At 43.2% G+C, this 25,404-nt stretch overlaps 1 protein-coding gene across 2 annotated transcripts in view; it reads right to left on the reverse strand.

The window, feature by feature from the left end:
- ralgps2 (Ral GEF with PH domain and SH3 binding motif 2) overlaps positions 1 to 25,404 on the reverse strand; it is a 68,761-nt gene that overhangs the window by 31,377 nt on the left and 11,980 nt on the right. For both annotated transcript variants that reach the window (XM_070831899.1, XM_070831898.1), the window contains exons 2-9: positions 18,691 to 18,799; positions 16,654 to 16,787; positions 16,303 to 16,410; positions 15,577 to 15,627; positions 7,242 to 7,325; positions 3,226 to 3,315; positions 3,035 to 3,127; positions 1,759 to 1,885 (exon numbers count right to left, since the gene is read on the reverse strand). In XM_070831899.1, coding sequence (XP_070688000.1) covers positions 1,759 to 1,885; positions 3,035 to 3,127; positions 3,226 to 3,315; positions 7,242 to 7,325; positions 15,577 to 15,627; positions 16,303 to 16,410; positions 16,654 to 16,716 — 616 coding nt within the window. In that variant the 5' untranslated portion in view covers positions 16,717 to 16,787; positions 18,691 to 18,799. The remainder of the gene's footprint in view (positions 1 to 1,758; positions 1,886 to 3,034; positions 3,128 to 3,225; positions 3,316 to 7,241; positions 7,326 to 15,576; positions 15,628 to 16,302; positions 16,411 to 16,653; positions 16,788 to 18,690; positions 18,800 to 25,404) is intronic.

Below are 25,404 nucleotides of genomic sequence, written 5' to 3' on the forward strand. Positions count from 1 at the left end.
CAGTGGAGCCATACGTTTCTGTAGGCTCTTTGTCCTTGCATGATTGGTCAGAGAACAGGAACAAGCTCATCTGAGCGTTTAACAGCCTGGCCCTGTGGCGAACGCAGACAGGAGGGGCCTGTGTCTGCCAGGCCTAATAACAGGTCAGAGTTCACACAGTCGCACACATACAGCTTAGCACAAATGTATCACTGTGGAGAAACCAAAGCTTGGTGACTACACAGCAGACACAGGGCTCTTTCTGCAGCCTTGTTATCACCATAGATAAGCATCACAAGATGCAAATGGAGCAAAGGCAGAAACATGATAGGAAGTCACAAAAGTGGCACAAGTACACAAATAACACTTTGTAGAAGTTACCCCTCCTGAAGCTATTTAGCAGTTAAAAAAGAAAGTCTTTTTTTAATTTAAGCTTTTAAGATTTAAATTTAAGCTTCAACATATACTTTGTGTAGTTACTAGTGAGGTAAGCACACGCACAAACCCCCAACCCATTATGCACACACACAGCACTTCTGTTGGGAGCGTTGCTCTGGAACAAGCACTGCAGCTTTCAGCCTCCCGCTCATTCATTCCCACTTTCTCTCAGAGGAATCGGGTGGATTTATGATGGAGAGGAACGTCCGAGAACGAGAGAGTGGCGATTTCCTTCCTGTGTGCCAACTTGGCTCGGTCCTTCCCCAAAGACAGCCAGCTGGTCACACATCAGTGACAAGCTCAAACTGTAAGGAAACACCATCCTAGTCACACATACATGTTCTAAGACGTGCAACACAAAGGCGACTCCACCCTAAGAACGACCAACTAGTCACACATGACTGAAACGCTTACCAAACGGAAAGTCTTTCCTTCTTATTCACTCACACACACACACACACACACACACACACACACACACACAATGAGGACATACAGTTAAACTGGCAAATGTGTGCCGTTTCACAGCATTAGCTTTGCATTTGTCTCGTGGTCTGTCATTACTTCCAGACTTCATGACGGAGCTCGATGGGGAAAAAGGGTGTTTAAAAGATTCTTTAAAGACAAACAGTCTCTTGAGCTCTGTGTCCGCTTGTACACACTTTAGTGTCTATGTTTGATCCACGCAGCGGTAGCTATGACATGAGCCTGATGGCAAGAGGACAAAACCTGGCAGTGAAGCACATCAAAGTCATTGAATCATCATCAAGTCAAAACAAGAACAAACAGTACAGCAATAAAACCACACACATGTGTACCCATATGCAGGATACTCTTGCATCACTGTGAGTGTTTTCCCTGTAAAACTCATATGGGATTCGTGTGTGATGTCATACTGTGGAGTTGAACAAAGAGGGGGTATAAATATCTAAGGAAAATATGTCATTATATTTTATTTCTCAGTGATTCAAGTGTTTGATCCGGCTGAAAAAATAAATAAATAAAAACTCTTGGTGTAAACTCAGCAAAATGAATGAAAGGGTACAAACTGTGAGACTCAACAGCCACAGTGGAAACCAGCAGCTGAAATAATTACAGAAACAGAGGAGCAACAGACAATAAAATGTGCCTGACAGACTGGTGTCATTATCTCACAGATCATTCGTGCAACAGACACACAAAGGCAGTTTGTTTTGTAAAACTCAGACGATCTGCCCTCAGATTAACCTTTGGCCTGAGAGCAGGCCTGTATTAAGATAACAAGCTGATAGGCATCGTAGTGTGTCCTTAAAACATCAAACCTTGTGGCGGTATGCGAGTGTGGATGTTTGTGTCTGTTACCTAGGTACGGTATACAAGAGACCATGCTCTGGCTGCTTATGAAGTCTCTCAGACGTTTATAGTTGTCTTCTTTGGACATCAGGTAGTCGAGCCGATCAAATGTTGCCTTGTCCTTCCGACTCAGTAACTGTGCGGTAAAGAGGGAACGAAAGCATTCAATGGAAATAAAATATAACGGTACACAAAGTGCTAGCAACACACACACGGGCCAGAAGAAATCCAACATTATTATTAAGTCAGGTCATTCAGCTGCACTTACTAATGAGTGAAATCTGATATACACTAAAGGGCCATCTAGTGAGAAACCACCAAATTTGAAGCCGCTCTCTCTTCCAAAAACTCCAAAAGGGAATATAAAAGGACATGCTGCGGTGGTCAGTCCTTTAACCATTCAAGACTGTTTAGGACTGCAATTATTATCTGTTACAATAGTTTTAAGAGTGAAATACTTGGTGATGTGCTGTGCTTTGCAGTTGCCAATGTCAGAATGAAATGCAGATAAAATGATTTCTCTTTAGCTGGTTGCTTGTAAAAGTGAACGGGCTACTAACACTTACACCACAAATCAGAAGCAAGCAAGTGTGTGTGTGTGTGTGTGTGTGTGTGTGTGTGTGTATGTGTCTGCCCTCCTGCCTTCTAAGAGGCAGGTGTGCTGTGTCCTGACCAGCAACAGCATTTGCTGAGTGGCTGAAAGAATCTCCTGCGGTTTTGTGGAACTGGGTATAAGAAATTTCCACCATTACATCAGAGCATCATTATGTCATTATGTAAGTTCAGACACTGGCTGTCCCTCACATATTTTCAACATCGATACTGATACATAATTTCCTGCATAAAAGGGCCTGCAATTAAATATTGTGTTCAAAATGTTGCCGCCGCCCAAAATCTGCTAAAATCTGTACAGTATGATGGTGCTGGGTACGTCAGTGTGGGACACACTTGGAGCACTAAGAAATGACAGAGTAGGACACAGTCATCTCTCTAAAATTTAAATGTATTTGTTAATTGTTAATTTTCTTCTTTTGTTAAATCCTCATTTTATCTCATGAAATGGGAGGATTTTAAGGATTTATGAACATTTAAAACAGTCCCCTTTATTTATTTATTTCTTCCTGACTTCTACCCCTCATCTTGTCAAGACACTTGTGTGCTAGTTTTTATTAGCCTTTGTTTATGTGCCCAGTGTCTTGGCGCAGATCTACTTGACACCCCAGTTTATTGACAGCACTCTACTAATAAACCAGACTTGTCTTCAAAGCAGGGTAAATATACTCACCGCCCATGTTTTGGTTAGTCTGAAGATGGGAGCACTTTGTAACCCTGACACCACAGCCATGACTGCATGGAGGTTGTTCATGTCACACAGTTTCTATGAAAAGCACATAGAGTGTACATCAAGTGGGGTTTACAGGGCAAACATTCATAAGGATAGAACAACAACGTCATGTTGTGGATGAATGTGTGTACCTTGGCAGTGCGAATGTACAGACTCAGCACCTCAGCTCTGATCTTCAACGTCTGTGCATGGAGGATCTCTCGTACCACCCAGAAACTCGTCTAGGACAAAAAAAAAAAAACACACACACACACACACACACACACAAGTTGATTACCAGCAACACACTCACAAACTCGCCAAAAACCAAGGAGACAGAAAACTTTATGCATCACATGTTGCGTTCTTCAATGCATAATCAAGACTTCAAGTATGCTTAAAGACGGGGAAAGGGAGCTCTGCCTTGTTAAATCTCCGGTCTTTGAGCCCAGAGCCAAGGTCAGTGGAGAGCCCTGACAACTCTGAGCTGAAACCAGTACGAAGCAGAGCGGGAGAGCACAGGGCAGTCTGCTAACGGGGATGCTCCATTAGAGTCGGTTTGAAATTACCTCTTGAGGAAAAACAAGAGCTTCAGAGGAAAATCCAACGGATTCCAATGGATTACACAACAGTTACACACCATAACTCCTAACTCCTGTCAACCAAGTGCGCGAGTGTGAGTGTGAGTGAGAGTGTGTGTGTGTTTACGCGTGTGTTCAGAGTACTTGGCCAGACCAAGAGTGATGTCGGAAATCTGTCTCTTTAGGGAGAATGCTGGTAAGCCAAACTTCTGATTACACACACACATACATACACAAGTCAGTGAATCAATCAGTGTTTTAGCTCTGGGGAGAGAGGGAATGGAAAGAGGAAAAGGAGAAGAGAGAAGTAAGGGAAGAGAGGAGGTAACGGGAGGGGAAGTTAGCGTCAACGTTGCAGGGCTCTGAGGGCTTTCAGAGCCCACAGCTGTCTGCACATTGTGTTCTGATAAGACCATCACAGGAAGACTGACCATCAATAATTCTTCTAACACGCACACACACTTATCTCTTCTCACACATCTCTTTCACGTTCTTGATTATTTTCTCACTTTGATCCATGTCCATTCTTCTTCTCCTTTTAAAAGAAAACATACTATCATGCTCATTTTCAGGTTCATTATTGTCTTTGAAGGTCCTACTAGAATGTGTATACTGACTGTAACGTTCAAAAAACACATTATCTCATTCTGTGTATACTGCACACTGCTGTTTTCACCTTCTTTCTGAATGCTCCGTTTTAAACTCCTGTCTCTTGAAGGCCCCCCCTTTCGAAAAAAAACCCCAGCATAATCTAATTAGTCAGCTCTCACTAGCCTGAGCAAGCACCGTCCACCAACTCCCGCATCAGTTCTGCCGTCTCCGAAGGGGAAACACGTTAGCCGAGCAACAAGCTAACGCCAAGTTAAACAGACTAACCTGCCAAATAAACAGCAAAACAACATAAAACACGGCAACAATAACAGCTTCCAAGTCTGAAACATTTTGCGGTTACTGTGTGGACATTTCCGTTAAGAGTTTATCCAAAATAAAGTAAATCTGCTGGGTCCTCACCTCCTCAGATGGTGGGAGGACATGATGTGGGTTTTTGCAGCCAACAACAGCACAATTTTTGTGCTGTGCTCATACTGTTGACATCTTGGTTTTACAGGAGCAAGTGTTGGCGAGATAACAACACTGACGGACAGCGAGGTGGATTCAGGTGTTCAGTGGGCGGGACGTGCCTGTTGAATGGCTGAAGGAGGTCATATGCTCAACAGATCCCTGTACGTGACCTCACAAGTGGGGAAAAATCCAAATGGAGTATTTTCACATACGATTGGTGAGTGATGGAGCAGAAGAAAAAGAGACTTGGAGTTTGAGGGTCTCTAGACACACCGGGGACACATAATTATATATGAGAGACATTAGTTAAAAAAAAAGTGCGTTTCCCATATTATGTCCTCGTTAAGACTTTAGTGTGTACTTGATTAATTGCTTTTGCCTATGTGGTCAGCATTCCTCCATTAAAGCCACAGGCCACGAGTTGTGCTTCTCATGTGTGTCCGATTCTTCGTGCTTTTCTACATTCTTGATGTGCACAAATTCTAACCTACAGCTGGCTTTGCCCTCTTTTTCCTAGAAACAGCCGCAAGACTTGTTTTTGTTTCGGGGAAGAGGTGAGGAGCCGAGGAGTGGAGAGATAAATTCATCCAGTTCCTCACTCACTCTCTGTCTCCGGGTCTTCTCTTATAAACATATGATACGCGCTCATCAAACTATGTTCAGTCCATGTAGGCACTGTATCTTCAAGAAAAAGAGCCATGTGGGTTTAATTTTCACCGTTCCACGTGGAAAAGTCTGTAGAGAAGATGAGGAGGTGATGAAAATGGACAGAAGATATATAGATGGGGGACCAGGACTTCCATTGGCTTCTACTTTAATGTGCATATTTTGCCTAGAGACAGTGAACTCCTGCAAAAAATAACTGTGGTCATGTCTTCCTTCCACCTTCACTTTACAGTAGACAAGAGTTTCCATTGACTGTACGTGATTCCAATCTGGGAGCAAAACATGCTTCACATTTGGTTTCCTCTGCAGTCTAACTTGATATCTGAGGTCAGTCTGGACAAAGCAAATCTATCCAAATCACTATACCACTGGGGCTCATTACAGAGCATGTGTCCTCGTCAGCCTTGGCCTTCAAAACTGCACAGCGATGAGATCACTCAGAATGGCAGTGCTCTACACGAGTGCATCCGCAAGTGTGTATGACTGAGTGAGGGTTTGGGGATACAGGGGTCGTGCAGACAGGGTCATGTCTCGAGGCAAAGAACACATCTTCAGGACTGAGTTTATGAGCGTCTGAAGGCCTACAGATGGAGCTGGAGGCCCCAGCGCTTCTATAATCATAAATAAGCGGAAGCAGAGACATCCAGCTACAAGCTGATAGCTGTGGATCAGCCCATTTATAGACCTGCGGGGAGGAAGGGGTGGGACAGAGATGAAGATGTGGCCAAAGACCAGCTGACCGACAGACTTGAGGTGATGGTGGAATCTGATCCCTAATGTGCGACTCTTTTCCATCTTTTTCCGTTGAATTTACACCAATGTGATGCCTTCTGAAGGTCTTCCCCTTTGCTGAGAATATGATCTATTCCCATTTGAATATCATCATTACTGAGTCATTATTCCTGCTCTTTTGATTTTGTAATATAAATCATTTACTTTTTGACTACTGTATGCAATTTGCTGATTTGTCTCTGTCCAAAAACCCAATAAGACAGAACACTGTGCATTGATCATAATGAGTTCAGAATTATTCTTTCCTTGCCGCCTGCTAAATAGACTGGCCAGGTCTCTTTGGTGCACAGTGCCAAAAAAACAAGGACTGAAGGAAGAGGAATATGGCTTCGGCTCATGCTAAGGAACTTTCTGCGACTCTGCCCTCCCAATCCAAGCCCCATTATCCAAAGAGCTCATTTTCCTTGGCTCCCAGCAGCCAAAATGTGTGCAACTAACATCTTGAATCACCGTTTGGGATCTGCTATACATGGAGAAGTTTCCACAGCAACACATTCCTGTTAGATCATCTCATATTTATACTGGAGGGCAGTAAAGTGGGTCTTAAAGAAGCCTGGCAAAAACACTGGCAAGGGGATTAAAGGGCACGTCTGCCCCTTACATCATTACCCACAACTTCCTGTTGATGATTTCACAGGGCATTAAGGGAGCATGCCATACACACTCCAGCATACATTTGGGAATGTTCCGACACGTGTTGCACAAACATGCAGAGGCACATTAAGAACATCATAAATGCCAGAACCAGGGACCAGCTAAGGACAAATTAAACTGCCTTCCTTCAGATCCGTTTCACCTGGGGAATCTTTATGACGTATATGACTAGCAGGGAGGGGGAATGAAGATTAATAGGAGAAGCCATGACAAACAGGGCATTAAAAACAACCACCTCCGGGAGGGCTAAGGTGATGATTTAGCACTTGGAGGATGGAGGAGCAGCACATGATGGGAAGAGAGACCAAAGCCCATATACCAATAACATTGCAAAAGGGGCCGTTTTCCCCTTTTGCTGGAGACTTAAGGTGACACCACACATGATATAAGTTCAAACTGTACACGTGTCTCACCTGGTTGAACCTGCGAGTGAAGGCCACAACATTCGGAGCAGAGCTGTGTTTCTCCTTCTTGTTCCAGCCGCAGCTTGACAGCTCCTGAAAACATACAGTCAGCGACATTAACATTACGCGCTGAGCCACAGCACCGTTCTGTATACACCAGTATTTCACTGGATGCACTAAACAGTCCTGTCAGAGGTCACTCGGTTTAAAAACAGGAAGAAGGCAGAGACCAGGATTTGAAAGGAGAAGAGGACAGATTAGGTGGAGAGGATGAAGAAAGAGAGCGAGGCTGAGGACGAGATACAGTCAAAAGCTTAGACAGATAAATGAATGACTGCAAAAACAAACAGGCAAAGCAATGCAAGAAGAAAAGAAAAGCAAAATGTGGTCCTGAAGACACCTAATGTATCACAGAAGCAGTTCTGAATACTGTGCCAGCTGCAGAAGCAAAACAGAGCTTTTTTATTTAAATAAATTCCCCTATCACAGAGGTCCAGTGTCCTCAGATCCTGATGTAACTATAGGATCCCTTCTAGTTTCTATCTGTTCATCTACTGATATACTTTTCTAACTGTGGACATTCTGAGTTGCCATAGCAGGGAAACCACAGGTGTAGCTAATAAAATTCACTCAGTCACAATTAGTCATGCCCCGAAACGGCATTACCAAATGTGGTGAAGCAAAGTCAAAATGTGAAAGAGGTTCGCACACCTTGAACTCATGAGTTATGTGATACACGTTTGAGCCGGCTGCAGCAGGTGATGATGGTAATGCAATGTAAAAAAGTACAAAATGAGTGCAAACTGATGTAAACAATGTTAATCTAAAAACATCTAAAAAGGAGATGCATTCATGAATGTTTGTCCATGATTCTGCCCCTAAGGTCCAACAAGCACAATGTATTTTTCAGTGAAATGAATTTTGATTAGAATGTAAACAATGAAAACTCTTTGGTACACTACTTTTTGTACTTTATAGATCTATACAATGTAGAAAAAAAAAAAAAAATCAATCAATTAAACAAAAGTGTCCATAAGAAGTTCATATAAAAGACAGAAGGAACGCCTTCCAAGTTGTTATTCTGTTTGCCAAATGTGGAAAAGTTGAATCTATTCAATTAAAAATGACAAAACTTATAAAAAGTCATCATCAGTGTTGTAATGTTGGATTTCTGCCCTTAAAAATGCCTATTCGGTAATTGAAATGGTCCAATATTAATTTCCTGTTGATCAGCTAATCAACTAATCACTTCTGTGCTTCTACTAGCACTAGTCTTACAAAGTAGCAACAGCTGTGGAAGCAGCAGCGCTGACGATAATTTCATTGCACTCTGTTTTTTTTTGGTTTTTTTTTTTTAAAGACAGACCGGTGATTTTGGAACTTTAACAGAGAAAATTCCAACAACACACAAACATAATTTCTTTGCGAGTACCAGGATGGACTCAGTTTGGCCTCGGCTGCTGACCTCACTGTTGAGGTAAAGGCGGAGACCACACAGACACTGCGAGGGGAACCCAGACCCTCCTTTGGCCCCCGCCGGCTGTCCGGAGGCCAAGGACACTGACGTAACAGTAGGAAAAATGTTGTGCAAGCTCTCCTCATAATCCCTGCCAGCCCGGCCGACTTGGGCTACAATATGAACAGCTGAATCAAGCTGCAGCTCCCCCAAGCAATAACCTGTGAGGCTTTCTGTCTGGAAGCAACAATGTCTAACAAACTGCTTATGACTCTGGACCTGGGCCGTGCCGGGACAGCTCATTGCAAAAAGGAGTCTTGCTTACTCAGGATTGTGTCTCTAAGTCGCTGGAGGCAGCCAGTGGGGGTAAAGAGGCAACATATCAAATGCAGATGTTAAAAGCAGACGTGCATGGGCGAGGTGATGCCTCTGGGCCTATGTTGCTATGAGTCGACATGAGGATACGTGGGGTGGAAAAAGGAGGACAGTGGAGAGATGTTGAAGGAACAGAGTTAAGACAAAAAGGAAAAAAAAGCCCTCACTGTAAAAGGGCCGAACAGCATCTTCCCACAAGTTTACTAGCCTGTGTGGAGCCTCCTTGGAGCTGGAGCATGCCGTCCCTGCCACAGGATGGAGCTAAATCCGAGGGTGGGAGACACTCGAGCCTTTCTCACCAAGCAGAGCTCATCGTTTATTTAACATCTGTCGTTTTTAAATAAGCGCTACCCTGCTCCCTTCCACCGTGTCAATCATTCTCCTCTCCAACGTCCACACAACTTTGGTGATGATTCTAAAACAAAGACGCTCCACAGTTAGTGGGAGGTGGGTGTGTTTGTGTGTCTCGCAGCTCAGACCACCACCTGACCACCCAGGTAGGCGGCGCACCCGAGAGGAGGTGCACAGAAGACCACAACATTTCAACAACCTACACTGACCTGTCAATACTGGGCCACCTGGGCCTGTCTGTCTAATCCAACCATCATCTGTCCGGCTGTCCAGCTAAGATTGGAGCTGAGGCTTGGAGTCATTCAGGCTCTATTGTTTTTCAGCTGTTGAGTGAGAACCAATGGCAGTGCTACGTGTGTTTAAGCAGCAGGGGAATCAATCTACTGAGACCAATTTTTTTTTATTTCCTTTATTTTTCCTCCGTCTTTATAGCCTCATTTCACACTCGGGCATTACAAACTGCAGGGGCATTTGAAATATCCGACAACAGTTAGGACTTTTGGAGGAAGGCTTTGACGAGGCAGCTCTGGTAAGGAGAGGGTTTTAAAAGCTGCAGTAAAAGAGCGCAGTAAAAGAGCCTGCTCCGTCAGACCACAGTCAGCCTGTCATTCTGGTCTGGCTGAGCAGCATTTTCATTAAAGCGCAGTCCTACGGGGCAGCTAGAAAATGGCTGTATCTACACTGGTGGGTACGTATAGCTAATGTGGGGAAAACTGACGCCAACTCTGGCCGAACATTTAATTGACCTACAAGTTGCAATCATCAACAAATAATAACTGATGGGTAAAGGAGCAGCTTTTTGGATCCAAACAGAAATATTTACAGAGTTCAGATTCCGAGCCAAGCATTAATCAAAACTAAACTTTATCTAACCTAAGACATCTCTAATTTATAACATTAAAATGACAACTTCTAAATTACCCGTTCACTCATCTTTGGTTTAAAGCCAAGTGTGGATTCTGCTCTGCTTTACAAGCACATTATGAGGCATAGTGTATTAAGTAAAGAAGGTGCAGGCTGAATAAGATAGCCAGCTGCAGCTAAGCCACAAATTGAGATGACCTCATGTGAGATACCACAGCGGTTTCTTTTGTTTTTGTCTACACTTTAAATGGAAAACTGAAGAGTTAGGATCTCAGGGAATAGTAAGGAGAGTCCACAGGCCAAGACAGGAAAGGCTGATAAAGATGAGGAACAGGGTGGGAAAAGAAGGAGGACGAGGAGGGGAGGAAGTGAGATTGAAAAGGAAGGTTTGCTGCAAGAGGAGAGGAGACGGTGGAGATAGATTTACTAAGGATGACAGGCAGAAGCAAAATGGAAAACCTGCAGTTGTATCTGTCCTTCAGCTTGCGGTGAGACAAGAGGAACTGATTGCCAGGTTGTGCCAAATTTATGTTGCCACTGTCCAACAAATTTACCTGTTCTGTTCAAAGATGGAGCAGAAAAGAAACAAGACGAAATGAAAAAAAAAAACGGGGGAAAAAGAAGGCTGTAAAATGCATTGTTGTCTCCTTGCTGTGCACACCATGGAAAGAATTACTTTTCCAGGAGCTCTTTTAGTACATGTACTCGACGTGATTCCTAGATCGTACAGGCCATCTTTCATGGCTAGTGAAACCAGCTTATGCATGTTTCTAGATGAAGATTTCATATTGCTTTTGCGAAAGAGGACATTACGTAAATAATGACCACTAAAAGAAAACAGTTAACATAATAACAGTCAGCGATTCGTCATTCTTCAGTCTTCAAGTGATTTTTTGACAGATTTAAGTTTTCCATTGGCAGCTTTATAGAAAAAGAATCTCAAACTTCAGACAAAATCCTTGTTCACAAAGGAACACATTGTGGGTTTTCTACTGCCAGAACATTATTTCCTCCACCTTTCATCATGATGAATGTATACCGACCATGATGCTGACAGGCTGTAACGTGGGTGGGATTCCCTTCTGTGTTTGTTGTGTAGCAATTATTGTCCAATCCCTTCACCAGAAAACAACATGTCCAGCTGTGGTCTGCCGGCCCCACGAAGAGCTGTATGCAACATAATTTATGTCTCACTCACACACAATTATGAATGCATGAGAGAAAACAAGTAATCTGAGTAAATGTTCTCACAATCGGTGCCAACATTAAGTCTGCAGGAGTATGTGAAACCTTACCTGCCTCTGACTACAAGTCATCATCATCATCATCGTCGTCTCACACGAGACCTTCAATCTGTTCAGAGGATTTCTAAGCTGGCTGCTTGGACATGTGAGGAACTGTCATACTTCTCAGTGGTACGTAAAATGCAATCGGATCTCCTTTCCCTGAGAGCTGAAGCAAAGCTTGCCAGCCAAAGCCACTAAATTATTTGCTTGGCTGTTGTCATGACTGTGTGTTAAAAACAAAGGCAACTCGCTCGCCACTCATAAGTCCCTCTGCATCACTCAGTTTCCATTTTCCTCTCAACCTCCATTTCATAAACTTAGATAAACATCCAGCTGTAGATCATCAGCCACACGTCTGATTATGAAATAAGAAATGGCCCACTGGGTCAGAAAAACAGAGAGACGAAGAGAGAAATAGTCCTCTGATGTTCTTTTATTTCATCACAATTCTCCAAACTTGTCCTCTTTTCACTTACACGTCATTTTATTTTACTCCAACCGTGTTATTGTGAGCGATCCAATCCAGTTCCTTCTTGATAAAACAGAACCAGCCAACGCTACAAGCCATTAGTAATCACTGCCTCGTGAATTTAGATGAGAGAAAATGATTTAGGTACGGGTCCTTTGCATCCTCTCCCCTCCCGTTCTCTGTGATCCATCTTGTCATTTTAATGGCATTTCACTTTGCACACCAACAGCCAAAGAACATATCAGCAATTCAGCCGAGGGTTATATATTAGACATCAGTCTGCTCTGCATCATAGATTATTTTACCATCAAAAAATAACTTCTGCTGTTCTCGTCAATTACACCCGAGCTCCAAACAGAACACGAGACTCTGACAACAGCTCTTTGTCGTTTTTTTTCGTTTTTTGGAACCGTGAGAGTATTGTGCTGATGAGGGTCCATCACGTGTAGGAAGTAAATTACTTCAACGGTAATGTCTTCCGAGCTGTCACTTGCAGGTCATCAAAAGCAGATGTGTTTAGATTCTGTGTTTGTCTGCTGTGTCACAGTCACGAGCTCAGAGTTTACGAACATTGCTTCTCGAGGGGCCTTTCCAATAGGCATCTCCAGTTAGTTTGCCTTTGGAAGAAAGAGAGGATAGTGAACTATGCTTCTGGCTTCGAGGGGTTGGCCAGACGGTCTACCATCACCTCACACTGTTATTGGTGTCTCCATCCACAGTTGCCATGTAATCTTCTATTGTGACAAACAGTTATCTTTTCTTCCTCATCCAGAGGATTTGGCTGGACCGTTCAGACGGCTCTCTGTACATCTGCTCCATGTCAGTGTTGGAACACTTGACTTAATGAGATCTTTTGTTCAACTGCAACCTTGTCTGGGGTGAGTTTTCAAGCTCAGGCCAAAATGTCTGTTTATGCACGATAAACACACGTAAAAATGTTGTAAACACAAGCGTGCATAATAGTTTGGACACACAGTCTCTCTCCCTCTCTCTCTCACACTCTCCTCACACTCACATTCATATTATATGAAGACAGTTATGATGTGTTTATGGAGAGAGGAAAAATAAAATCTTAAACACAGACACCAACAGGCCAAGTCACAGCTAGTTTATGATCATTTCAACTGTTTCTAGTACTTAGTGCAATTATTGAAATCACTGCAGGTTTGGAAGAACTGTAAAAACCGCACAGTAAGAGCAGCTGAAACGAGACAGGTCGCTGACAGACAACATTTAAGCCACACAGAAAACAACTTTTACACTGTGCAGTAAGAACATTAAGTGGAAGCTTGGTTTATCTACAGTAACTCTGCTGAAAGCGCATCCATAGAGCGTGCAGTAAAAACATTTTTAATCAGTTCAACCACAGACCAGGAAGACTTGGAACCAATCTGGTGGAAAGTTTGATTCGTCTACTGTTTGTTATTATGCAAACAGTAAAAATATGTCAACTTGAAACCTTCTGAAAAACATCTGGACGTGTCCAAGTTCAGTAATGCAAGAAGGTATCATATCCAATTGAAGGTTGACTCCCTGACAACTATGTTAACACGTGGGAATTATAAAATATCAAATCACGGAAACCAATACTCTTAACCTTCTTTCTATTCTCACAATATAAAAATACTTGCTCTAAATCAATATGCCTTTTATTCCTAATTATGTCCATTTCTATTCATTACATTTATTTGTAAGCCCCACTTTAGCTACCATATAGTTGTGTACATGTGAACTTCGGAGTTGTAGCACGGCATTTAAAGGGTGCTTAAAAGGGTAAAAAAAAAAAAAACCTTATTCCAAAACTCAAGGATTCAACCAAATTATTTAATATTTTCCTATTTGGGCAGTGAGCCGAGTGAAACAGCAGGCGTGCACCAACACACACACACACACACACACACACACACACACACACACACACACACACACACACACACACACACACACACACACACACACACACACACACACACACACACACACACACACACACACACACACACACACACACACACACACACACACACACACACACACACACACACACACACACACACACACACCTGTTTTTCCCATCATGCTCCTGCGAGGAGACTGACAGCAGTGGAAACTCTAGTTGAGTTTTAGTTTGGTCATACGCTGTAGCTTTTTTCAGCCAGTGCTCAGAGACAAAAGCACTGTGAGAGCAGGAAGAGCCGCTCTAGTCCACAGTGTGTTCCTGCCAGGATGCTGCTGGGTCAGTGCATACTGTTCACTCTGCTCCCTCTCTCCCTCCAGACTGCAGCCTTCATCTCCCTGTCAGTCCTCCCACTCAATCAGGCCAGTGACTCCTTCAAAAGTGCCTCCTCTTGCTCACTGCACCCTATCCCTCCACATCTCTCTTCACTCCCACAACAGGTCGCTCCAAAAGACACAAAAAAAATCTCACCATTTAAAGCGTAAAGTAAAACTACATCCACATGTACATGACCCTTTAAATCTTCACCCTGAGCAACTGGTTTCCTAATTGCTACATAGGACTGAAGTGCGGGGGCACACTTTCATTAGGTTTATAAAACCCACCTAGTCAGTCAGTCAGTCAAACCAGCCTTAGCACAGGAATATGTCTGCATTTCTAAACCCCTTCAGCATCAATTGAGCGAATTTGGCCACATACAGGTAGGACAACGGGGTTGGACTTCAGAGGATGTCAAAGACAACTCGGGAACTTTAGTCTTTCGTTCGTGTCCCCCCCCCATTACTCAGACAAAAAACTATTTACAAGAAAATCATGCTACACTATGACATTGTTATTCAAATGAAATCAAAACATGGGTCTGGGACTGATGGCATGCCAGAGGAGTGTGTGCACGCTGTTAGACTGAGACGAGACAAGTGTTGCACAAATGCGACAGCAGGAGTCAGACTGTACTGCACCACACTGAGCTGCGGTCTGTATGCTGCTTTTATAAACCCACAGTGGCCAACCTTAAACACAGGTTATCCATGGCTGCTGTCAGGAAGGGCCCAACAACTCAAAAGGAGAAAAAGCATGAGATTAAACCGGCTCACACTGAGGCAACAGACAAGGTGAGTGAGACTGGGTGAGACACTGATACCCTTTTTCTGCATAACTACAGCGTGTGGCTCTGCGTGGGAGCTCTGAACACAGTTGTACATAGCACAGCATGGTACAGGGATATCAACTGCATGGACATTTTGCAAAAGGAGAAAAAAGAGACAGAGGGGAACAGAGGAAGAAAGGCAGCAGGTGGAGAGAGTAAATTCCTACATATACATATGTGCAGTTATGTACATTTTCCACCTGGCCAAGATCTGTTATTGATTAATCAGCATTTGTTTTGGATGCTTCCTCACTGCATAATCTGAGATGCGAGGGTAGACGTTTCCCACTCCCCAACCGCAAAATTAACAACGTGTTTTAAAGTGGTGACTAACTCAACGGCCCCACTTGATTTCTCACACTTGGATGTAAAAAAAATGGCATCGAAATAACGCTGTCAACACCCCTCTTTCTCTCTTCTGATTAGATAGCAGGCTCACCTCTGGCTGGATGGCTTTGAACACAGGAGCATCCATGAGTGTAATCTGGCCCTGGAGGAGACATAACACAACAGTTGTTAGACTTGCCATGTTCAGACTGGGACAAAGTATTTCCCAAATACCACAGGAGCTATATTGTATACTGGAGCAATATTAACTGTCAAATAAAATTTAAAAAAGATCAATAAAATAGTTCAACTCAAGTAAAGCACAGTGGTCTTTTACTCTTTGTGCCTTTAAACAGCTTCACACACCAGGGAGAGGTGTGAAATGAAGACACTTGAGGCAGAAAGAAGATAAAGAGTGCCCTCTTGTGGTTGAATGGGACAGACCAAAAGGGCAAACGTGAAAGCATTGATGAAGAGCATGCTTTTATTTGATTTATTAATTTTATTTATAGGACCACCCTGAGCAACATATTCCTCACAGTGAGCTAAGGCTTGCTGCACAGAAATGGGACTTCTGCTTGTTCATAGTTGCCATAAACAGTTTGTGCAGAGGGGGCCTGGGGAAATCCATCATGCCTGCTTGGCACCACCAAACACCATCAATTATTACTGATCCAAACTCTGACCCCATTTCCTCCTCTATCATTCAATCTCCTCCTGCCTCAAGTCAGCATACCACATTTGTGCTTGCAGAACATTTCATTTTTTTAACACTCATGCGTACAGGTTAACCAGACAAGGACAGACTCGCAGACACAAGCACTTAAACTTCACTTACTGCATATTCTTCTGGAGTGACCTTCAGCACGTCGAACACAACAGCATCAAAACTCTTCTTTAGGTCTGAAGAGCCCTTATCACTGAGAGACTCTGAGCTGCTGCTCTTCTACGAAGCAAACACACACAGTTACATTATCAAAGTAATAGAAATTATGGCTTTGCTGTTACGAATAATGTTATCAAGTGGAGGAGAAAGGTCAGGTATGCAAAATTTGAGGAGGTTGGATAACAACATGGTGACACTGAAAAATTTCATACACTAAAGCTTCAAGTGACAAAAAGGAGAAGCACAAACAAGATGAACTTCAGAGAGAGTGGGCGGAGGTGTAGCGAGTGGGCGTGGCCTCACCTCAGAGACTGTTGCAGCGGTGGTGGTGATGATGCTGGACTGACCATTAGGGAGGTCCATCATTCCCACACCATCTAGCTCTAGCGCAGGAGACCATTCATCATCCTCAGCTGCAGCAAAGCCCGGCCGGCCCTCTGAACACACACGAAACATGTCACAGTAAATACATTTTGCACCACATCTTGGCCTTTAGCATCTGCAAACATGGCAGACTGATCGCTCAGGATGTAGCAGCAGCACCATCTACTGGTTGAAAGAAGTATTCTCAGCCATTGTCCCTGTGGATGCTATATGGACGTACACTTTTCCAGCCTGTCATTTCTACTACACATGAGCGAGGACGGGACAGAAGGAGCTTAGGCTGAGCATTAATTAGGAAGAGATCTTCTGAGCAAGGGGTTTGGAGAAAGCAGCTGTCAGTCAGAGCCACAGCTTACGCCCGACACTAGAGTATGACCCAGGGCCACTCAAGGTCTCCACTGGACGGATTTAACATCTAAACACAGGGAAGATTTGATGATGATCTTCAGAGGAGCACAAACTGGCTGCTCTACTGGCTGTATAGAAAAACAAGTCACATGTGTCTTAAGCTTGTGTCATGTTCTTCTTCCCAAAACCTGAGTGGTGTCAAACTGGATTAGCTTAAAGTTCAAAGTTTGTGTCATTGTCACACAATGGATTAAAGCAAATATGATGGTGAACGCCAAATACAGCTCAAGTGGAGAGAGGACTCTTAAAACGGCTTAATTTCTATTCTCAAATGTCAAAAACACAAAAAAGCATCCAAAGCTGTGACCAGTAAATGTTTTCATTTTCTTGATGAATGACTGAATCAACCCTCAACGCTGCCACATTTTGTTTCTGTGAATCAAATAATCAATAAATAGTTTCGGCATACATGTCCGTTACTGAACATTTCGCAAGCTACATTTTCATTGTAGTGTTTAAATGATTGTGAACAACCTGTGAAATTCTTCTCTCACGACTCACAAAGTGTCGTGTTATATGAAAAAAGACTATTTGAGCATCCACATACCTCTGGTAACATCCCAGTCTGGACTTACCTGTGACTAGGAGGACTGATGGAGACACAAACAGAGACTATTTAAGTGTTTTAATGCATCATGAATGTAAGACTGGAGGCTCAGTGTCTACATCTTTTACAGACGGACAGATATCAAATGATTTCTCATTACAATATTATTCTTAATCTTCTTGAATATTCTTCTGTAACTGACTAAATGACTGAAAACATCCCAAAGACCGTTTTTTTAACCAAAAGTACACAGGGACACCAATGAAAAATGAGGAGCTGCTTAGAATACTGAGAGCCAGCGAAGGCATCCCTTGCGTACTTGACAATGCAGGCCTCTGTGTGTGTGTGTGTGTGTGTGTGTGTGTGTGTCTTTTTGGCTGGCTCTAAGCTCAAGCTGAAATGGTCTGTGCTTTAAAGAGCCATTAGCTGCTTTCCACAGTTGCATTCTGCTCAGCCAAGAGCAAACACAACTATATCATGATGTCAAAATTCCCTCACAGTGTTTGTGACACCAAAGCATAATTGCACAGGACGCGATAGCCGGTGTGTGTTTACAAGTCTGAGTCTGTCTATTGTCATACATCTGTAACTACCTTCCTTCCTGGTCTAATATCTATGTATGTCTATTTATCTGAGGGGCCCCTGGGCAGTGATGTGAAATATCACATGGGAGATTAGCCTACAGTTACTGCGTACAAATGTTTTTATTTTTTAAGATAAAGAAAATGCTGTGATAAGTGAACATACTGTGAAATGTCCCACATAACTAGTGACTATCTTTTCATTCAAAACTCTAAAAGACATTTATTCTTTAATTGGTTCATTGTGCATTGCTGAGGAGAGGATGGAGTCCAGCAGTCATATTTGCTTGTCAAATTGTGATCACATGCCAAGATGGTTAAAATCAGTTAGTATTCAACCCTGCAGGCACATAGACACACCTCTGCTGCCACCACACCTCCAAAAACAAGCTGCCCGTGCACAGACGAGGCCGGACTTACCAGGTGTGTGTCAGATGCGCATAGTGTTGGACGTGAGGTTGGCCCGCTGTTCTGTATTGCCGTCTTTGTCTATCGAGTCCCGTCTTTCTCTGAGGCTGGCTCCTGCTGTCTGTGCGAAAGTGAAGAGAACAAAAGGGAAAGACAGAGAGGACGGCAGCATGAGTCTACTGAACATGAGGAAAACCCACGCACCCATGGGAAACGAACACAGCCAAAAATCCAATAGCTGATCTGAATTGTGGAGGTGCTTGACAAACCATCAGTGATTGAGTTGACAAGATCTGTGGCGTCTGTTCTAGAGGAAACTTTGTGCGACATGTTCTGAACCGGCAAGTCATCAACCACAAACTCCAGCAAAATGGAGGTGACGGGAACACATTCTCAGTACACCCTCCTTCACAGATATGATCATTAGAGCATCTGTGTATCTGTGTGCAATGCCAAAAGCAGGTTGTAACATACCATTATATTGCTAAATATTCTAGTATCACTTAACCTTGTAGCTCACCTGAATCCGAAATACAGTAATCACATTTCATTTTGTGTCTATGTCACTCCTGTATTTCCAATGACCACTGTCAGTAATTTTCTCAATTAATTGATTTATCATTTGGTCTAAAAAAACGTCCAAATACAGCAAATGGGTCCACAAGCCAGGGATATTCAGTTTATTATCATATAAGAAAAACAAAAGCTGATACAAAGAGGCCGGAATCAGTTCATTTTAGGCAATTTTGCTTGAAAAATTAATTGACAACTCTTTTGATAATCGAGTTAGATGAATAATAAATAGTTGTTTCAAAAGTTGTTTCAGCTCTAGATGAGTCTAATAATATGACCCAGACTGACTTCATTAAAGTGTAAATCCCATCTTGCACTCTGCCTCCAAATGTCTTCCATGAGATTACATGACTGCCATTAGCCAGTAGGTGTCTCACTACTCTGGGAGATAACAGCCTGTGTGTTGGAGTGTGTGGAGCTCCGGCTGGCTGAAGACAAATGCTGCATGCTGGCAGACATGGTTGGCCTTTAGCCATCAGGTAGGGGCTAAGATCTCCTCATCCCCTCCAGGCTGTTTGTTATCATCCTGGACAGGGGTCCAAAGCTCACGGGCGGAACAAACACAGGATTAAGATTTCCACAAACCAAAGTAAACTTTAAACCTTTGCTGACACGAGCCCTTATAGTACAAGAAAACGCCATTCAACAGTCCATGCCAAACACATTTTCGTGTCAGGAAAGGTGAAGTAACATCTCTTTGTACCCAAACTTTGTCACATCTATAGTCTGTGTGTCACCGTCACATAAAATGTTCATCTCTCTGTACCCTGAGTTGAGTAAACACCCCCTGGCAACAGCCTGTTTGTGCTTGTCTGCTTGTCAGTCAGTTTACCTTCAGTCTCAGCTCCCATGTCAGTCACGATCCCAACCATCCTGGACTAGTTTACATATCATTACTTCACGACGCCCACCCCTCCAGCTATGCCACTTCAAACACACAGAGAGAGAGACAGAGACAGAGAGAGAAAGAGAGAAAGAGAGAGAGAGAGAACCCCATCCCTCTGAGTCACTGCCCTTCCTATCCAAAGCTCCTGTTGTATGGGTCCCCCCCCTTTCTGCTCTGAGCCGAGTTGAAATGTGTTGCGGTGAATGTTTATATGCCCAGCGGAGGGAATATCATGTGAGTAGTGATAAGGTGTAGGTGTGTGTTTGGGAATGTCAATGATCGGCATCACCAACAGAAGACTTCAGGAGGACATGATGGGGATTAGAAGAGGAAGTTGAGAATAACAAAGGAAGAGTGACAGAAAGTGGAATGATTCATGTTGGAGCTTGAAGCTGAGGATGTGTCGTTGTTAAGCTAAATGTGACTCATTACACTGCAAAGCAGCAGGTGCTGCTCAATCAGGCCTCTGTGAACTGGCTGCCTCCGCCTCTCTCTGTCCGTGTTGCCAGATTGCTTTTTGACATTCGCATACGTGCTGCAATTCGCGCACAAAGGCACTGGGCCTCATTATTGCATGGCACAATGCCTATCTCCAAGTGTTTTTGTGTGTCGTCATGCACATGCCGGTGTATTTGTGCGTGTGACAACACATTCCACATCCTGCAGTGACCCTTTACATTCCTGTCTCCAGTGGCCCTGAAAACAGGTCCCCGCCACCCCTGCCTGGCATGTCCTCTGTCCTCCTTTCCTGCTCATCTCCTGTCCTTTTCCTCACCTCAACCTCATTCTACAGCAGAAATACTGTAACCTTTTGGATTAACAGGCAATAAACATATTTTGTCAGGAGGTAAACAAATTACTGAGCATTTAGTGCATGACAGTGTCTGTGGCAGTGGAGGGAACAGTAGTCAAAACAATTACGAATGTTTGGTCGGTGAATCAATTCAATCTACAGAAAATTAATCAGCAACTATGTCAATAATCTAGTAATCATAATCAAGACATCTCTTATTCCAGCTTCTGTTTTGAGAGGAACTCCCGCTTTTCTTATGTGATCATATGTGAGATTGTTTGTGATGGAATACTTTTTTTTCTTGACTGAATATTATAGTTAAATACATGTTTCTGGGATTTGGACTTTTGGTCAGACATAAAAAAAACAAGGGTTTCAAAGACATTATGATGGGTTTTATATACCAGCTGATTAATCAAGAAAATAGCTGGCCGATTATTTGATTAGGAAAATGATCCTTAGTTGCAGTCCTAATAATACTATCAATGCCTTCACGCCATATAGCGGAATACTATCTGACTGAATTACTAAAATTACTAAGAGGATTGGCAAATTGTACCATTTATTTTACAGATAACATCTCCTTGAATACTGAGTCCATCCAAATGGGGTGCAACATGGCTTTATGGGTGGTAATACACTGGTAAAAGTTATTGTGACACTTTCCCATTAGCTTTCTCTTGACCAACATCTGTGACAGCAGCCGTCTTTCCCCCTTGGCACAGCTTTTGATGTAAGATGTATAATGACATTTTCATCATTTATTTATTGTGTGGTAGCCATGACAGAGCTGTGGCAGTGCATCACAGATGGCCCTATGTAGTGGAAACACTGCAAGAACCTGGCAGTCAAAGACACAGCGGACCAGACTGCTCCAAGTCTTACTCACACTTACATTATGTCACGTATGTGTGCGAGTCTGAGACCTGTGTGTCCCTTTATGGAACTGTGCCTTAAGTTTGATCAGGAAAAGGTCACAAGAGACACGACAGCAAATCAAGGATCAGACATGTGAGATTTGTGTAACGTTCAGCATTCACAAACTACTGTGTGACTTCAACAGCTTTGACAGCTCTGCCAGTCCCTGCCTGCAGCCCTGCAGGCCTGTCTTTGACACTTTGCAGCCCTGCAAGCCTCGCTTCTCAATCTGCTCCCACTGCGTGTGAGACCTCTACAAATGTCCTTCTCCCTTACACTCACAGCAAGACTCATAGACCTGATAAACATGATCAGAATGCAAGTAAGAGTCCTGGCCTTTTTACTGCACAGCCGTTTGAAAAAAATTGTATGAAATGAATCCATTTCTTTTGCTCTACCCTGTTTTTGCAACTCCTCTCTGTGTAACACATGCACTGTACAGACACGTGTTTTCTGTTTTGCCTGGCAGCGAAAGGGCTTGATGCATTTGGAGAGCATGCCGCAGATGCACCAAAGTCAGGGAGCCGAAGTAGGTCAGTGTGTTGAGCTGAGCGGTGAGGGATGTGACAGCCCATTAAGCTGTGCCCTCCTCTTCTTGTCTTTAATACACACAGTACACACACAATCAGGGCATTCTCACTGTTAGGAGCTGTAGGCCTTCAAAGTCAAAGCTGTTATCTTTCAGGCAAATCTTCTTCCATAGTAGGCATCGTTGTCATAAGAAGGGGACAGCACTGGGCTGAACCTGCAAACAACTTGGGACTTAACCCACTTAACCATCATGCATTTACAGCATATCAAAGCAGGATTAGCATATACGATATGAAATGTGGGTCTTTTCCACCTATCCACGACATAACCCTCCCTTTCAGGGCTGTTCTACAGGAACAAAAAGAGCACATAAAATTTACTTCGTCTTTTATCACCACCGAGCTAGTCGGTGATGTTTCAGCAATGCTGATTGAGGTTCTCGCTTTCCCTGGGCTCTAGTCAAGCCGCCCGGGGAGAACACCATTGATCTGGAGCTAAGAGGGGCCAGATTGATCACACACACTCTCTAATAACCTTCACATACACACAGAAACACAGCATGTGGCTGCATGTCACAGCAGTTCGATAAACACCGCTTTCACTCAGCAGGTTGGCTGTTCAAGCAGAGGCTGGTGGCACTGCCTGCAGAGGTACAATGCGTCTGTGTGTCTGTGCGTGTGTCGCTGTTGAGGGAACATGACTAACAGTCCCTTCACACCGTCACTTAACATGCCGCTCAGTCGATAAGTGGACAGAGGCAGCTCCGTGGTAGTTCAGACCAGAAGAGGGAACGTGGTCATGCGTATAACTGTAGGGGAAAAACAAAGAGCGGCACAACCAAATGTAAACACTTACATCAGTACAGAAAAAGTAATGTGCTCCATTTGCTACAATTTTGAATATCAGTTTGTTGCCTTCAGCTCTCCAGCTGTCGTTCCTCGAGCTGGGTGTTTTGTCATTTTAATTCACACACACAGAACAGGTTTATCATTCTGAGGAACCCTGTGGTTTGCTAACACAGCTTACACTGCACTGGTGCCCCCATTGCTTTGCGAATTAGGTTCTACAAAGACAGAAAACGCACAACAGGAAGAAAGAAGATACATGGGCATCAAGAATACAGACATCCTCCCAGCCAAGAAGACTGGATATCTGATTTATCATGACGGCATGATACAAAAGAAGAAGAAAATAACCTAATGGTGCCACATCATTTCCCAGTAAGTCTGGGTCAGTCTGACTGTATCTGACTGTGTAGACTTTCACCAAACCAGCTACCCTCTAACATACTGAGCCCTCAGTTCATGAATATTTTGGTCCGGCTGTGACTGGAAATGAGGATGATCTAGTAGGACAACCCAAGGGCAAGTACCCGGGCGGGGGCTGTGCTGAGTCTTAAAATGCAGGACGAGGAAAGTGTGCAGGCAATTGTCCATCTTTGAACCTTTAAATATATTTGCCGACCCTTTTAAAAAAGTGCGGTGTTTCTCACAGCAGCAGCACTGCCTTGCATTCGTGCATACCATCTAACCTTCATCATGGTCCTCATTTAGAAAACAACTAGCTGATTCTGATGCATAGCTGATGGGTATTATCAACTAAGCATCTAAAATGGCAATCCAATTCACTTAGATTAACTAAAGTGAATACTGGACCAACTCGGTTTTCCTCTTTGCTCATTATCAGTGCATGAATTAGAATAAAAGAGTGTTGGGACTCTACAACAGCAGCAGGACAGAGTCTGTTATCGGTCTTTTATCTTAGATAAAACATTTTCTGGTATAACTACTGTGCATCCCTCGTGAAATCTATTTTTGTTTGAAAGCACATGTGAATTCATGAGGAACCTATATGCATGCAATTACTTTTAAATACATTTCCTTCGTAGAACACAATATGTGGTTATAGGATGTGATCCTGATGCAGTTGTCGGTATACACAAGTACACTTTTGCATGCGGTTTTCACTTTAAGATCTGAAAATCTGATCAGAATTAGAAAACCTTTCAATAAAGATAAAACCATGATGCTGGGGGGCTGCTTCCAACGGTGAGGGCAAGTTAAATATCATCTTGAAATACAGTGTGTGACCATGATGGTAATGGGGTGCTGTGCTAGCACCAATGGTGCCACCTGTAGCCTCATAGTCAATCACAAATTAGGAACAAGTTGCAGCAGCAGCTGAACACAGTTAAGACCTTTTTTTAATCAAATGATGATTTTCTCTTTTGGCATTTTGGATGCATCTGTGCTTTGGCTTGGTTTTTAGTCATAGTCTGTACTGACGTTCACCAGGAGGGAGCAATACACAATAAAAAGTACAACTACACATGGGGGCAAAAAACCTGGTGTGCCATTAATGCGTTATTGGTGAGTGCAGGCTCAATTCAGGCACTGCTCATCACTTTGTTTTTCACTGTCTAAGGAACCTTCCTCCCTTTTTCCCCCTCACTTGGCCCGCCTGACTCGCTTTACAAATGTTAGTTTTGATCACATGATGTGCACAAAAGACTGCTAGTTAAAAGTGATGGATGAGTTTGATATACTACGCTTGGATTCTGAGAGCAACTAAAAATACAGCAAACTCTCGAAGGGCATGAATATCAATGGTGTAAATATACAAATACAGTATGCTTTCCTATGTAGTTAAGACAACCACAACATTTTATCTATATGATGACAAATGAGATGCATTGAGGTTGTCATCAGCTTGTTTGTGAACACTGCCACATTTTATTCATAGTCTTCCTGGCATATAATGCCAGCTTTATTTTCTGCTCGACACAAACGATTCAAATTAACATGAAAAATTAATTAAGGTCACCAGGTCCGTCAGCAGGATCGACATTGGGCAGATCAGTTGATTCTTATTCTGATCAGCTAACAACAACATACAGAAGACATGAGGCATGTGTAAACTTAGTTTAGTTAGATCCGTCTACTCGGTTTGTGAAATTCCACCAGTTCTAAATCGGTGTCGTGGCAGCAGCTTGCACCGTGGGGTGTGATTAGGCTTTTTTTAGATA

This window comes from Pempheris klunzingeri, chromosome 6, assembly GCF_042242105.1.
Source record: "Pempheris klunzingeri isolate RE-2024b chromosome 6, fPemKlu1.hap1, whole genome shotgun sequence".
Classification (NCBI taxonomy): domain Eukaryota; kingdom Metazoa; phylum Chordata; class Actinopteri; order Acropomatiformes; family Pempheridae; genus Pempheris; species Pempheris klunzingeri.